Here is a 16695-nt window from a genome sequence, read left to right as displayed (position 1 = left end):
TTTTATTTACTTCTGTCATCATTCAAAATGTAACTTCAGTTATATTCTCCACATAGATATAAACCACGGGAGAAACTGCGAGTGAATTTTGGCACTCCGGAGTTTCTCGCTCCTGAAGTCATCAACTACGACTTCGTGTCGTTCAACACTGACATGTGGAGCCTCGGCGTCATCACCTACATGCTGTAAGTAAACATGAAAACACACGCGCAAACACATCCACACACTGACGATAATGACCATCTCTCGTCTGTCTCTTCCCGACAGTCTGAGCGGTCTCTGTCCCTTCCTCGGTGACGATGACAACGAGACTCTGAATAACATCTTGGCCTGCAAGTGGAGCTTTGACGAACCCGAGTTTATAGACACGTCCGACGAAGCCAAAGACTTCATCTCCAGAATGCTCATCACCAATAAAGGGTATTTATCTTTTCTACCATCTTTCTGTGTACAGAGGTTAACATGTGGTGGCTTTTAAAATATAAATTACTTCTGCGTGTCTTTGTGTTTGTTCATCAGTTGGAGGATGGGGGCAGCTGAGGCCTTAAGACATCCTTGGCTATCTGACCCAGTCCTTCATCATCGCCTTAACATAAAGGTAGAATACATGCATACATCATACATAAACCGAGAAACTACACTGAGTTAGTGATCTTAAACTAACTAACTAATTTTGTGACACATTTTTCTTTTTTCCATTTTTTTATGTGGTAGAGAAGCCTCAGAAATTAACCATGATAACAGATATAAAATCATGTTCACAGGACTCTGTAGCCTATATTATGTGTCACTGTTCATTACATTTGTTTAAATGAATAATTTATTGACATTTTTTGCTTTATTTCACAGAAAACTATGTGCAGATCACGGCGGTCATCGTGTGTGCCAACGACTGATAGTTGAGGTTAGTCTGTCTTTTCTTGCATCTTTTTAGTTTATTTATTTATTCATTCATTTTAATTTATTTGCTAATTTTCTTTTTTTTTTTGCGATTTTTTGTTTCTTTTGTAAAAAGAGACCAGAGTGTCAAACATTCAACCTTCACAGAAATGTTTTTAAATATCCACCAGGTGGCAGCATGTCTCAAATTTTGTGCAGTGCAGCAGAGCAGCAACGAGATTCACTCCCTGCCTGTCACAGATATACACTAACTGTGGCCTTCTGAGAGTGAATAATACCATTTTACACTGTGTTTTTATTTTTAGGGCTACAGTGATGCAATGGCTCCAGCTGTGGCCACTTGGACCAACCCTCCTGTCCATGTAAATTACCTAATTTTGAGTCCACGCACCTGAAGCACGGGCTGAAATTCTGACTACCCCACAAACCTTTTCCTGACATGTGATCCACTTTGTCGTGTTAATGTAAGAAGTATACAAAAAATCAAAACAACCCTGATTCCAAAAAAATTGGGATGCTGTGGTTCTTCTCACTTTGCGTGTATATTTACAAAAAACAAGAAAGTTTGTCCGTTTAAATATAAATATTTTGTCTTATATACAGGTTGAAAACAGATTTGAAAATCATTGTATTCTATTTTTATGTACGTTTCACACAGAGTCCAACTTTTTTGGGTTCACGGTTGTTATTGGGATCTGATAGTGGAAAATCCCATCATGCATTAGGCTGAACCTTCATGATGAAAATGTCTTTTTCTTGAAATAATGTACAATTCATAACTGTATTGTTCGAGAAAAATAACAAGAACATCTTATAACATTAATCAATCCAGTGAAATGCAATAAATGCTACAATACAGTTACACTGTAAAAAATGTAAAAGTTGACTTTATTATGTCAGATTTACCAAGTAAAGTAGACTATTACATTTAAGTTGTACAAAGTTTTAAAAGCTTAAAATTATTAGTCTACTTTACTTGGTAATTTTGAGGTAAATGGTTTCCTCGATTCTTCTTTCCTCAGATTTTAGTGTACTGTTGAAACTAGAGCTACAACCATTGGTCGATTAATCAATATGTCAATCAATTGAAAATTAGTCGCCAAATATTTTAATAATCGATTCATCTTTCTAGTCATTTTTTAAGCAAACATTTGCTGGAGCGTGGATCTTAAATGTAAGGATTTACTGCATTTATGACAGTAAATGAAGAATTTACTTCTTGGTTTTGGACTGTTAATTGAAGAGCATTTTTCACAGTTTTTGGACTTTTTATAGACTAAATTCAATCCATTAATCTTGAAGAGAATTGGCAGATTGATTGACAGTGAATATAATCATTAGTTACAGTCGAGCTGAAACTATCAGATAAATGGCAACTCACCTGTTTTGGTGGTTTGTAGCAGTGTTTTATGGGATTGCATTAATCTGTAAGGTGTTTTACTCCTCTTGTTTTTGGCGTTTCAAAAACGGTGCTAATGTCATAATCTTACCTAGCTTCATCAGGCGTGTATTATCTGATAAGATCTTGATTGTGTGTCGCACCTTTGCCTTGAAAGACGCATGTGCACATTGTACTATCTACTTCACTTTGAAATATCCACCCCGTGAGCCACCCTCATATATCTCTAACCAAAAACACTGTGCTGTTATTGTTTGCTGCTGTTTTCATCCTCATTCTGTTGATAGATAAGATCTTTAGAAACATACCTCAACTGCTTCTAAACGAAGGCTACGGCATGACTTGTATTATGCGACTCTCCGCGCTCAGTTACAAATATCATCCGACATCTTTCTGCGGGCTGTAAATAAACGCTGAGCTGTAGAGTAAAATTCAGTTTTTCTTATATCGTATGGGGTAGAAACTGCTGGATGTAGAGTATGTATGGACAGAAGGAAACGTGTGGTTGGTGTCATGAGCTGTAGTATGTGCACTTTATAATGTTATTTATTTAAACATAGATTATACATGAAGCTATCATAGTTCCAGTGACGAAGCTTGTGTGGTCTGATCTTTTTCATCCTGCTTTTACTTTATAACAGTTCACCAACAGTTTATGTCTTATCAGCTTAGTATATTACTTTAATTCTTTGTTGCATGTCTCTATGAGTTTGTGTTTTATTAAAGCAGACGTTAAGCATTAACTTGATACACAGAGAAATAACTTTTTTATTAAAACTTCTTTTTTAAATTGTACTGTATGCTTGACTACTCTAGTACCACTCTAGCTGCATATTCATGCTACTGTAGAGGCTTTTTCCACAAAACAGTGTTGTCTTTGAAATGCCTTCTGTGAAGGTCCACTAACTGAAAGTAATACACGACCTACCTAATGTTGCCTACGTTGATAAAATGTTGTTAGAGCTACGTTTATGTGGTTTTAATTTAACCTTATGATGAATGTTACTTTTACTGTTGTTGAACACCGAGTGCTAGTAAAAGAAGTTGTCCTCACCGAGTGTTAACAATTTCAAATTGAGCATGTATTTGAGAAGTGTGTACACATCCATTAAACTGAAATTGTGTCTTAAATGAGAGTATGTTTCCTTTTATAGCTGTTGTTTGAAGTTCAGTTCAATAACACCGCGTACAACACTTTTTAAACCCAAAAGCATCCAGGTCTTTGTGAAAGGTGAGCGCCTTACCCTCTGCAATTTCCCGTAATCAGACTCTACTGCCTTTTATAGTAGATTGGAATAAATGTATGTTTTTAATAACACCTCCTTGTCAGTAGGCAGCATTTTCAAATTGTCACACATCCATAGATATATTGCTGAGGTGGTGTTGTACACTGTTTCTAACAAGTTAGTCAATTTATGGCCTCCTGATGCTAAACAGGAGTGTATATACAGTATGAGTCCGATATCACAGGAGCACTACAGCCTGTGGTATGAGGAACATGGGATCAATTGAGGGAACAGGCCCTGTACTTTAGGGGGAAAATAAGCCTTCCACACAAATTATCTTCATGGCATTAGCATGGACACTGCCCTCAAGCTGGCTATAATGCTAGTGCTCAATGGTCGTAATGTTAGTTTGGCCATTGTGTTGGATATCACTCAAGACAGGTAATACATACATTATGGTAGGGTTATTAAGCTACAACTTGGGTAAGTTATGGTTGGTTTAGGTGAGCTACAGTAGCTAATAGCCTAGTACCACTAGAACCAGTTCATGCAAGACGCACCCACACGTCATCAATGATAAGTTACGAGCTACACTCACACTGTAATGGCAAGGTAGTGAGCGACGGTAAATTGCCCTTTTGAAACTCAAGTTGACGATAGTTACCTGAACATTAGCGCTCATGGATCCTTTAGAAGCGCCGCTGAAATGTCCATGGTACCCGCTGATGTTAGCAGCAAATGGCGCAAAACAGTTAAGTTGAATAGAGTAGGCCTATGCTACTGTATTTGACTGTTGGTCATAATTGTGGTACTTGGAAAGCCTAATATTTTCTGAGGTGGTGCATTGGGTAGAAAGTTTGAGAAGCACTGACGTAGTAGATGCTAGGTAGGCTATTCCTAGCTCTGTCTGTGTGTATACTTTATAACTATAGCTAGCGTGCTCTGGGGCCTCATGCCACTGATGCTAAACCCCAAAAGTCTAAAACGAAGCACATTTTTACAGCATGAGTCCTTGTCTTCATAAAGATCTGTTCTTGCTGTGACACTGTAGTGAACTATTTTTGGTGAGAATTTTACAATCTCAACCCAGGACTATTTAAACCTTAAACACGCAAACACGCTCTCGCTCAAGATGAAAGCACAGCTGATTCCAGGAGCCTAATAAAGAGACACTGAGGGAGCCAGTGTGAGCAATACAGTTTGTTCACCTGAGATAATAAACTGCGTGTGTGGGATGATGATGATGTCGGGGCAATGGGGATTTTGCTCAGATATTTCAGAGAAAAACAAGTGGGTATCGATGTTTTTTACAGAGGTCACGGGAAGGGTTGAGATACTGGAAAAGAATGAAGAAGAACGGCAGTGAGGAAACAACAATGTGAGTTTGTGAGGACACATTTCAAGCTACATTTCCACAAAGTATACCTTAATTTTCAGCCTGCTCTATCCTTCAAAAGACAGTAAGGTCTTATTTTACAGAGCCCACAGGGTTAGTCAGGGATAAGTGCAGACTTTACGGGGGAGTACCATTGGAAACATGTATTTAATTGTACAGAAATACCAGTAAAGCAAACTGTACCAGCATAGAAACCCAGTAGTTGACCACTTTTACATCCAGTACTTTGAGACTGTCATGGCCATAAGATTGTAAGGGCCAGCAAAATAATTCACAGTTTTGAGTTATTTTCATTATATTTTGATTTATAGGCTACAGGCTGCATTGGACAGTGACAGGAGAGATGGATGAGCGAGACAAACTGTCTTCCACCCGTATGAAAACCTGAAATCGACATGAGCTCAAGCTGCCGTTGCGCAATCTCTTCTTAGAAAGTGGACGAGAAGAGAGATGTGCAGCTAAAAATGGGGAACCGCCTTAAACCGACTGAAAAAGAAAATGTAAAGAGTTATGTGGTGGATAAGTTGTATGTCCGGTGATCGTAATGGAGTCTCTTTAAAGACTAACAACAAAACAACTAAGGTTTTAAAGTGAAAGGTCCTGTCCTGGCACATACAAATGCTCAAATATTCACTTTTTCCTGCGGTTTTGACACATTTAGTTTGTGGATGTAAAGAAATGAAGCTTTCTTTGAATGATTTGGCATATTTAAAGATATCAAAGCATACTAAAGAAGAAAATTGAACACAAAAGTGTCGTGGAAAATGTTATTATTTTAACTTTAAAGGTGCAATAGATAAGAATGTTAGTATAAAGCACACCTAGTAACTAAATTTAACAAATAAATGTATTGGAGTATTTGCCTCCAAAATGTGGTGGAGTGGAGGTATAGAGTGGCAGAAAATGGAATTACTCATGTAAAGTATATGTACCTCAAAACTGTACTTAAGTACAGCACTTGAGTAAATGTGGCTGGTTATATTCCATCACCAGTGATGAGCCACAGTTGACCACATCTGGCTAGCATGATGTGGCTAGCTAGCTTCATTATTTTTATGTTGGCTACTGTACATTTATAACCATCAACACTTTTGCTACTGAAGTTGGCTTTTTTTTTAAGATCGCCCTGGCGCACATGCATAAAAAATAAACATAAATACAACATTTAAATACAACACCCTAATTGAGACTTTCAAATACGTTCCAGCCTGATTTCCTATCAAGGACTGACAGCTTTGTTTAGTCTACTATTTGTTTATTTTCACACATCATTTCATCAGACACAAAAGGTTTAATGTCAGGAACGGTTCAGGGAGAGTTCAGACATTCCTCCATTACAAACACCGGCACAGTCTGAGTCAGTTAATAGCCAATTTCTCTGAACATGCAAGTCGTTTGGCAAAACAGGTGATACTGATTTCTTCCAAGTATTTCCCCCACCCTCTCTCCTTCTTACTTTTTTAGCATAGCTTTTCAGGAGCCTGGGGGTTGGAAGCCAAACGCAAGCTTCTCGCTCTATCCCTGGTCCGCGGCCCAGGTTGGAATGGTGAGAAATTCAATTTAAGAGGAGAAAAAAGCCCTCTAGAACTGCCCCTCAACCACCCCGCCTCACCCCTAAGTCCCCTCCATCCTCATCTCCAGGGGCGATCTCGAGGAGCCAAACCAAAACCAGATGGACTTATTGAGCCTAAAGATAACAAATAGTGCCTGAGTTCCTGTCAGTTAGAGACCACCGGAGCTAAGAAGCTGAGGCTGAGAGAAAAAGCTTACTGACATGTCGACTTCTTTGTCCTGCTGTAAAAAATATTATTAATATCGACAAGTATTATAATACAGTAAATGTGACAGAGAATTTGGAGCTGAGGTTTGGTTGCTTGTTCTGGAGCGAGGCTGGTAAATGTTGGTGTTGGTGTTAAGAGGGGGGTTGCATTCAAAGACCAGGTGCCATCTTTGCTTCGGGAAGGTAGGCTGTCAGCAGTGACCCGAATCTCTGGGTGGCATGCTCTCCAGTTTGTTAGTCGATACACCTACCGCCCACACACCCGCACTTAGTAAGAAATGACAGAGGGAGAAAAAAGAGGAGGGTGACCCCAGAACTCTTCGCAGCCTCCCTGCAGATCGACTAAGAAAGTGTCCTTTGTAACAGGAGTTTCCTGTACGTAATTAAAAAATATTGGGCCCTGCTCAGAAGGGAGGGGATGGGGCCGGGGGTTGCAGGAGGCTACGCGAAGGCTAAGATTCCCTGTTCCACTCCTCGTTTCATGTAAGGGCCCCGGAGCTGGCCCTGACGTTTGTCCAAACATGAGACGCTCTCTTTCTCCAAGGAGGTCCGAAGAGAGGACCAGCCAGTTCTCAGGGTCCGGGGGGCAGGTGGTTCTGATTTGCGAGGGGGGGAACAGACCACGTTTATGTTCAGTTAATGGCAGTACACGTGTCGTCACGTCCAGTGGTGGGAACATGCTGGGTGAGTGATCTGTTTTTAACACCGCTGAGGTTTGCCACCAATAAGAACACAACGTCCAATTATCCCTTTATGGGCTTCACCCAAAGCAGCCATCTTAAACCTGGATATCACTGATAATATAATATGGATCTTATTTCAAACATTTTAACTTTTGAAAGAAAAAAGATTCTCTTTTTACGAACGAAAAGTTAAATTCATAAGCAATAAAACTCGTCCCTGCTCAACTGCACCAGAGGGAATTTATACTGTAGTTATTATTCAACTGCTGAGTACCTACTCTATTACTATTACAGGGGGAAATAGTATGAATCTGGACACTTCAGGGAAGATGTAGTGATGATTTCTGCATTCCTGTACAAGCACACATGCACCCATGTGTTCATGAATTCACGCATTCACAAACTTGCAACCTCCATGGCAAATTTCAGCCTCGGAGGGAAATAGAGCTGCTGATCATGTCCAGAAGCATCATAAATTGATTTTTAAAAAGAAATGGTATCATGATCTGAGAAATAAGGGGCTTCTTGCTCTTGTAAGAGATCATGTGTGTGTGAGTTGGCGAGACTTTAAAGTGTCTGTAAAGACTTATTTAAAATATAGTTGAATGCAGTTATTTTGCAGGAGATACGAGTAGACAACTAAAGGTGTGTGCTGGTCCGTGTGGCTGGGTGACGTGCAAAAATGTTATTCACAACATTTACAAAAGCACGCACACGGAAACACGCTGGACACAAGGTGCTGGATAGGATCACAGGTGAAAAATAGAAATATAGACTCTGCACATTAACTTCCTCAACTTCATTGATTTTTGTAAATATATGCTTATTATGAATTTGGTTCAAACATGTTGCGACAGGGGAAACGCTGGTATCACAGTGTCATGATTGGGTGTGAAAGGCTCAGTCGTTAGCAAGCAAGGATGGGGCGATGTTCACCACTTTGTGCAACATAAATGTGTAAAGGATTTTACTACATGGGCTCAGGAACACTGTAAAACTGTTGTCAGTCAACACAGTTCAGAACTTTTTATATTCTGTTCTTATTCAAATTTTGTACAGCGTCACAACTTTTGGGGCTGCGATTACTGCATGTTTCACCTTCCCCCCAACGGTCCCAACCAGAATATCACTCTTATGAGGGATTTTCTGTATTTGAATAATTTTCTATAATTCCTAAAATTTCTGATGAGTCTCAGGAGCTTGAAGTGGATCAGCAATGATGTGATCTGTGTTCGCAATTTTTATCCTGCGACCCACTTTTTCAGTAACAGTCCAACCTGACTTTTGAAATGAAAACAGCCGTCTCCCACCCACACGCGGATTGATTTCCAGATGAGGGGGAAACACAGCAGCTTGCTGTGTCCAGTGTTTTCTGTCGGTGGTTTCAACACTGATCAAATGGCCACGCTGAAGCCTTTAATGATCTTGGAGGTTCCCCGCTGTCGGGTCATCTGCTTGGCTCCATATCACCTCCAGGTTGGGCCCTACTGCTTGTCAGGCGGTCCCACAATGGGGCCCTTTCTATCAGCTTTGTATTTACTCGTCCCTCTGGCTCACCCCTCGGCCTGCACGGGGTCTCTGTTCAGTCTGCCAGTCCTGCTGAGAGGGCTCTGTGGCCGAGAGAGCCGCAATCCATCAGACCTCTGTGTGTGTACATGCTCTGCTCTTTTATGCTTTAGCTCTCGCTGAGGAGTCTTTGCTGAAGGAACTAAATGGAGCCAAGCGTCTTGTTCAAACAGACCGAAGGAGCATGTTCTCTGTCTGAGGTTAGTGTGTTAATACAAGCTTGTGTGCAGGCGTGGGCGGATGAACATGCTGCTTGTGTGCATGTTTTATCACTTCAGACCTCAGACAAATGAACTCCTCCTTGACCCTGTGCCTGTGCGAACATCCCCACAACATACCCCTGTCATGTTTTACTGTATCCTCTTTATTTACTCCCACAAACTCACCCGCTTGCATTACTTTTATATCTTACAGCAAAGACATACATATCCATATTGTACATCTCTCGGTCATGTTCTCCCATCCCACCCACAGCGTCTGTCCTCCCTCACAGCACACAGTGATCGATGAGCCGGTCTCTCTGCAGCGGGGACCGTACTGAGGGGAAAAGACCCTTAGCCCGCTCTCCGTTTGACTCCCAAAAGCAGCTCCAGTGGCCAACAAAAACACCGCACAAGGCACCCAAATGGCAACGCGTACGGTTGCTGCTATTGTAGTGTGAAATGTTTCCCACGATTTGAGACAGGAGAGGAGGATTCGATGGATGACCCTGAAACGGAGACACAAGGTTCAGAGCGAGGAGATGTGCAGAAGCATGGCGATAGAGAAATGTGTACAGCTTTTGCAACGCTGCATATTTAGAGAAACACGATACGACCACAGCAGCCAGATAACCTCATTTGTATTATTGTTCAGCAACATCAACATCCAGTGGGGTTTTGATCACTGGGGGGTCGGTAAACCTGGAGGGGAATCACTGATATCTGACCATATTTAAGCTTAAAATGCATTGCTGGTTTTTTCTCGGTTTGGCTTTTTTCTTTTTTTTTTCTTTTTGAGCTTGCCTTCGTTTTAGTCCAGTCTGCTTTTAGACAGGGGAAACAGGAAAAGAGTCACAGTGCTGCGGTTCATTCTTCAGGCCATATTCACTTGACCACACAAAGAGCCCATTTTGAGGGAGACATTTTATGTGTTGTGTGGCAGGCAGCAGCGCAGGCGAAAAAGATTTACTGTGTCTGTGTCTATTCAGGGGCGTTTTGGATGATGTTCATGCTCTTACTGGTAGAGGCCGGGGATTTATTGCAGTTGGGAAATATTATCAGGTGGATGTTTGAACAGTGATGTGTTATATTGTAACAGCCCAGTCCACGAAAAGTTAACATACAATCATCTCTGGGATTCTGAATAGTGGTCCAAATCCTGTTAAACACAGGTTTAAGGTCTGTCTAATACATAGTTACACATCTTCGGTATGACATTCGACATTATAACATAGTTGACAGATTAAGGCCACATATTAAAGAATTGTGTTAACACTAACCCTAGCAAAGATATTTTAAAGGCAACATGGAAGAAGGAAAAAAAATATTTTTGCTTAGTTTACTTAATCCTCTTTGAAAATATATAAGATTTTATTCTTTAATATTCTTTTTTCACCTGTTTTACATATGTTCTGACTCAGAATTCTGACTTTTTCGTCAGATTTCTGACTTTAATCTCACATTTCTGAGAATAAAATCACAATTCTGAGGTTAAAACCAGAATCACACTTTCTTTGAAAACGTCATTCTGAGGAAAAACTTGGAAGTCAATTTTTTTTGCAGCAGCCCTAATCCTTTTTCGTAGTACGAGGCAAATAAGACAATTATGAAAAAAAATATTCATACAAATATTTCGAAGTGTAGACTTTTTTGGACCACAGTTTTATTATATTAATCATTCATGTGATTCTAAAAGGGTTGTGTTTCATACAGGACATTGATTCACTTTCACTTTCCTTTTAAAAGTTACATTTATGAATGGTTTAATCTAATTGAAAGTAAGCATCTGACTTCTGAGCAGTTTTTCTTTTCTTTCGGGATATTGGTTCATTATAGGGATCATTATATTCACTTAAAATGTTTTCTTTAGTTTAAGTGACGAAGACTTTTGATTCATGCTATAAATGTAAATGTAAAATACTTTATTTTTCACCGAAACAGCTAATTTTATCTCAAATTCCAAAGATAAAAGTTATCAATGTCATATATTTTGTTTCAGTCCTTTCAAAATAAAACATAAACACACAACAGAAATATGCATAGTCGTGATTGATGCGTGCGTGTTGTGTGTATGTGTGTGTGTGCGTGTGTGTGTGGGCAGGGAGGTTGGTGGAGGAGGAGGAAGTTGTACCACTGAGGTAGCACTCGGAGTGACTAACAATGGCCCACACATATCCTGTGGCTGTCAAAATCTTGAAGACCCTTACACAAACACTTTGAGGGAAAAGGAGGAATTGTGGGCTCTTGACTCCAGTGTTCCAGGTTTTGTTTCGGATTGGGCGAGTTTTTGTAGAGACTTGAAAGCTGTTTTTCATTTTTTGTTCTGCTAAGAGACACATGGATTGTTTTAGAAAAAACTTGGTTTTTGTTTTGTGTTTCCTTGTCTCGAACTGAGAGATTGTTTGTTGCCTCAGTTGGAAAGCTTTTTTGGACACAAGTGAGGATTGCTCACTGGGGAATTCAGGAATCTGAGCAGAATATAGTCCAGAAATCATTTTTTATGCAGATCCAGTTAGAAAGCTCTTTACTACAAGTACACAAACAAGACTTTTTTTGTTTTTGCATATTTGCTCAACCAGGGACCTTTCCGAGCCTCACCCCTTCTCTTAATGTGCTGTCTCAGCAGACCCCCCCCTCCCTCCTGTCTGAAAAAGGAGAGGCCATCACAACCTGCAGAGCTCACATCAGCACACATCAGCATGGGGAAAACACTCTTGCTGATTGCCTCAGAGCAGGAACCCACTTTCCAAAAACTCAGCAGAAAATTAGTGCAGAGTGGCTCCATGTTGAGGCTAATGCACAAACACCTGTATCCCCCCTCCTTCTCTTCCCCTCCCAGCCTCTCTTTCTCCTCGTCTGGATGTCTGCCCCCAGAAAGTAGCCCATGAACACCTCATATTCAACGCGTCCAAGGCCGAAAACAAATATCCCCTTTACTCCCTCATCATTCCACAATGGCAGCCTTCTCGAATACAATGTCCTGCCAGTGAGCATTTTGAGAAACTCCTCAATAGCTGCATGCACTGCTTGGCCGGTGCTATTTGCCTTGATGGGTCGCTGACAGACTGACCTAAGCAGAACTCCAGTTACTGCCCAAATTTTTTTATTTTACACTCACAAGGGCTTGCTGTCACTGAGTTCAACAATGTAAAGGGGACCACCCATGCAAAAATAGATGTCATGGTGGAGCTTTTTGTGGTAGGCTCTATAGCTCTGTGCAAACCAGTACATTACTGCTGACTGGGAGAAGGAGACCAGTGCAGGTTGTTAACCAGCAGAGGGCGACCGAAGCTCTGGAAAGAATCCCGGGACATTATTAGGCCAGCATGACCTCCCTCCCGTTTTCTCAGAGTGTCAAAAATAACATCTCCCATTACATTCATGGCTACGGAGGAAATTTAAGTAGGATGGTATGAAAGCCTCCTGCACACCAGAGCTGAGACTAAATGTAACAGTTCAGTCTGCAAGAAGAAACTGAGGTGCAACATCTTCTCAGTAAAATCTCCTTTTTGTTTTGTTTTTGTGTGAAGGAGCCTTCTAAAAGGTCACCTGGCCACACAATGCAGCAACATCTATATATTTTCAATGTCAAGGCCTGGCCATATGTAATCATACCTTCACCCTCCACACCATAAAAAAAATCCCCACCACTAAGCCACCGTCAGCACCACTCCCCCACCCACTCCAGCACCTCTCTCCCTGCTGTTCCCATGGTGAGCGCCGTCACCGGGCAATCTGAGGCGGCCGCCAGGGCCTTGGTGGTCTGGAGTGTCTCCGAGGTGGCACGGCCGCAGGGCTGCAGAGAGTAAACAGGACACTGGGGGATGGAGGGATGGAGGAAGAGGGATAGAGGGATGAGAATGTGGAGTCAGCAGCCTCTCCGCCCTGCCTGGGGAAGAGGAAAGCTCTGTAAAGCCCAAAGATTCAGAGCTCACACAGACAGTGGACCGCCCTGAGACTCAGCTTAGGGGATAAGGCTTTGGCCAGACAGAGGGGGTAGTCAAATATCTGCTGAATTAATTTTCCTGAGAGCAAAAACTTGACTTTTTCACCAGAAGCCAATTAACTAGATTTGATTGTTTCATCAGAGAGAACTATTTTTGTGTGTTTGAACTGTGATAATTCAGCAACCATATTAGTTTGTTAATTATTTACACCACAAACTTTCTGCTCGCTGCAGTGGTGGAATGTAATGGAGTACATTTACTCATGATTGTAACCTAAATCTGAGGTACTTGTACTTGTGCTACTATACTTTTGACTCCACTATATATTTTTTGACAGCTACGACTACTAGCTACTTCGCAGATGAAGATTTTACATACAAAACATAAGATGATCTTACAAACTATCATACATTTTTTGAACTTTAAATAAAAATGAAAGTTGACCCAATTTTCGTGGACATGTTGTTTTGTCCCAGTTTTTGTCTTATTTTTTATTTTACTATTTGGTCATTTACATAAACTGAATTGTAGCTGTGAACTGTTATTATGCCCTTTAGTTCCTGTTAAACTTACATGTCACTATTTGTTACTGATTTTTAATGTGTATCTTTTGCAGTTTTGAGTGTCATATCCACATTGGTGTGTACAACTACACATTTGTGGCAGTTTTAAGGTCAAACTTTAGCTTGTTGTGTATAAAACTGGGTAAAAATAACCATAGAGATGCGACGAAATTCATTTGTTACAGCAGCTCAAGAGTCGGAAGCTATCAGGGAAAAAGTGATTAAAGGACAGATAAAAATTAAACAAGATGAAGCAAGACAATAATAGAATAATAGAGGATAACAAATATAAATAAAAAAGATTTACTCTATTCACCTTTCACATTCAGATATGACCAAAAAGGATAATTGCACAGGATGCACCAGTAATTGTAGTACACACTTTGCAGCAGTAGTAATATACTATAGAAAAGTATGAAAATATAAAAATAATTGCTCAGCGACTTTGAGAAGACTGACTTTGTGTAAATACCCCAGCAGTAATATTATAGATATAAATAACATGGGTCAAAACAAGTTCCAGGTGCCGGGTAAAGTTAACCCTGCATTGCATTGGTGTTTTATACAAGACAAGATACAATCAGCTGTGCAAAGCAAATTCAGTATTACAACAACAATACCACAATATCTATAGAAATTAGAGAAACAAAAAGCGAGCACTCAAATCCGTCTTTAGCTTTGGTTACTGTGTTTTTTTTCCTCATTTTGGCAAATAAATTGTCGTCAAAATGAGATTGTAGAGAGGTGGAGAGTCTGTAACCACAAAAAAGCATACAAAAAGAACAATTACACTCAATGACTAATGAAAAGGCAATTTAATAACCTCATAAAGAAAGATGCATAAGACTGAACATCTTTACGTGATATCGTGACATGATATCAACTCACAGGGGCCAGTTTTCTGCATTGAGTGCTTCATCTTTTAATATTTTGAAGTTACTTATGTACGTTTACTTTAGTATCTTCACTGCAGATTTGACCTGTAATGTATTTTTACAGAATCTGAATACTTTCTCTGTCACTGAGAAATTGAAGGTGCTACAAGCTGCAATTTAATGTTTATACATAAAAGGGTGGCCAATCAAATAATTGGTAGTGGAAAAAAAGACATCCACATGTCTGCCAAATCCAGTTTAAAGATAATTCAAAAAGAAGTGTGGAACTCATCAGTGCCCAATTCCTAAGGGGCCGTGAAACGAGTAGCCAATATCCACATGTTATACACACCGCCTGTTTCCAATAATATTACCCTTGCGGGTGATGACAGGTTGAAAAGTGATTTACCTGAGCGGGCTTTTATTACAAATCTTTCTTGCACCATTCCCCCTGCTACTTAAGGAATCAGACTCGCTTCATTGTTGAACTGAAACCCAGTGCTAAATACCATAGATGGTGTCCAACTGTTTCTGACTTTCGTGATGGAGAAAGATGAGGTGCAGAGGATTCGCAACTGGCACTGTCATCGGAAAATGATTTAGTTTGTTTGTAGGAGAGTTGAAAGTTGAAGTTTAATTCTTGCAACCCTTCAATAAAAGTTCTCCAGACACAACAAGAAATGTGCAAAACAAATAAAATTAAGAGTAAAAGTCAAAAAATCAACAGTTGGCATTGTAGCTGGGCATGACAGCAAACTGTGTCTTCTCAATTGAATTGTCCTTTGAGAAGCCATTTTTTTTTTTTTCCAGCAGTGGCTTTTTCATTATTTTCTTTGAGAATCCACATCCAAAGCAGTGTACTTAGTCCGTGTTTTCATAGATTCAGAACCAGTCATCTGGGTTTTGTCTCTCTATTTAATGTGCCAAGGGGGAAGGCAGAGATTGAGGCTGTTCTACCAGGAAATATAGGTATCTAATAGATCTACTCCCCACTCGTATTTTGACAGCAATGGCAGGTCTGGTGAACTAATGGCATACTTCTCTTTCTGCCCGGGGGGAGAAATACACCGCCACAGGGGAAGCCACAATCCTAATAGGCAGCTGGAAAAAGAGAGGCAGACATAAACTACTGCACTGGCTGCTCTCTGAAGAAGAAGAGGACGACTCTCTCCACATAACAAATAACCTACGCTGAATTAGGACAGACTTTTATATGATTCATTTTATGTGAGAGGTTAAAACGGGGCAAAATATCCACAGATAATCTGAATTCGATCGTATTTCACCGGGACATGTGCTTCCCCTTTCCTGGATTACTGAGGCATGTAATAAAACACACACTGTTTGACTTGCTTCCTCTGAACCCTAGAGCCCCTAGAAATGGTGTTTAAGGTGATGGGAATGCTTATGAATTTCATATTCGAAGAATGGAGGATTACAGGACCTCTTTCACTGTAACTGCATCGCTGATATAGTTAAGAATTAATATTCGCATGAACGCCGCATCAGTATCTTATTTAAATGCAGCTGTGGTTTCAATAAAAAGGGATGGATTAGGATGAAAATAGAGCATTTTCTAAACTACATTCTGGGATAAAGTGGTGAGTAATGATTGTTTTCATTACCTATTAATCTGCTGATTACCGTCATGGTTAATCGATTAATCGTTTAGTTCAAGAAATTGTAAAACAAACCAACTCCTCACATTATCCCAGAGCCAAAAAGTGACGCCTTCAGACTGCTTCTGCGTCCAACCAACAGTCCAAAACCAAAATACTCCTCATAAATGCTAAAAAAGCAGCAAACTTTACGTGTAAGAAGCTCGAAATGTTTGACATTTTTGGTTGAGAAATGACTGAAACGATTAATCGATTATCAAAATAGTTGGCAACTAATTTTCTTTTGAATTAGTTCCAGTCGATAAGTTGTCTAAGCCGCTCGGTTCTGGGACAATATCAATCAGGATGTCTGACAGAAATATGTAAGAATAAGCCACATGTCAAATTCATACTCAAAACAATAAGGTGGCTGCATATTACTAGAGTAACTGCTAACTGCCACTTACTAAAGCTGGCGTAGGTTAGTTAGCTCAGTTAGCTGTGCAGCTAGTAGATGAGACTGGGAGCTCAGGGCACTGGGGGAGTGTTGGTGTTTATATCG

At 40.2% G+C, this 16695-nt stretch overlaps 1 protein-coding gene across 1 annotated transcript in view; it reads left to right on the top strand.

Annotated features, from left to right (window-relative positions):
- LOC311266050 (uncharacterized protein) overlaps positions 1–3424 on the top strand; it is an 8723-nt gene extending 5299 nt beyond the window's left edge. The window contains exons 3-7 of the mRNA XM_084368235.1: positions 57–185; positions 268–420; positions 520–598; positions 850–904; positions 1206–3424. Of these exons, the coding sequence (XP_084224361.1) occupies positions 57–185; positions 268–420; positions 520–598; positions 850–903 (415 nt within the window). The 3' untranslated portion in view covers position 904; positions 1206–3424. The remainder of the gene's footprint in view (positions 1–56; positions 186–267; positions 421–519; positions 599–849; positions 905–1205) is intronic.
- The last annotated feature ends 13271 nt before the right edge of the window (positions 3425–16695 follow it).

Source organism: Pagrus pagrus, assembly GCF_965226575.1.
Source record: "Pagrus pagrus genome assembly, chromosome: 12".
NCBI classification, from domain to species: Eukaryota; Metazoa; Chordata; class Actinopteri; order Spariformes; family Sparidae; genus Pagrus; species Pagrus pagrus.
The sequence above is the reverse complement of the archived record's forward strand: the minus strand, read 5'-3'. Positions and strand labels throughout refer to the sequence as shown.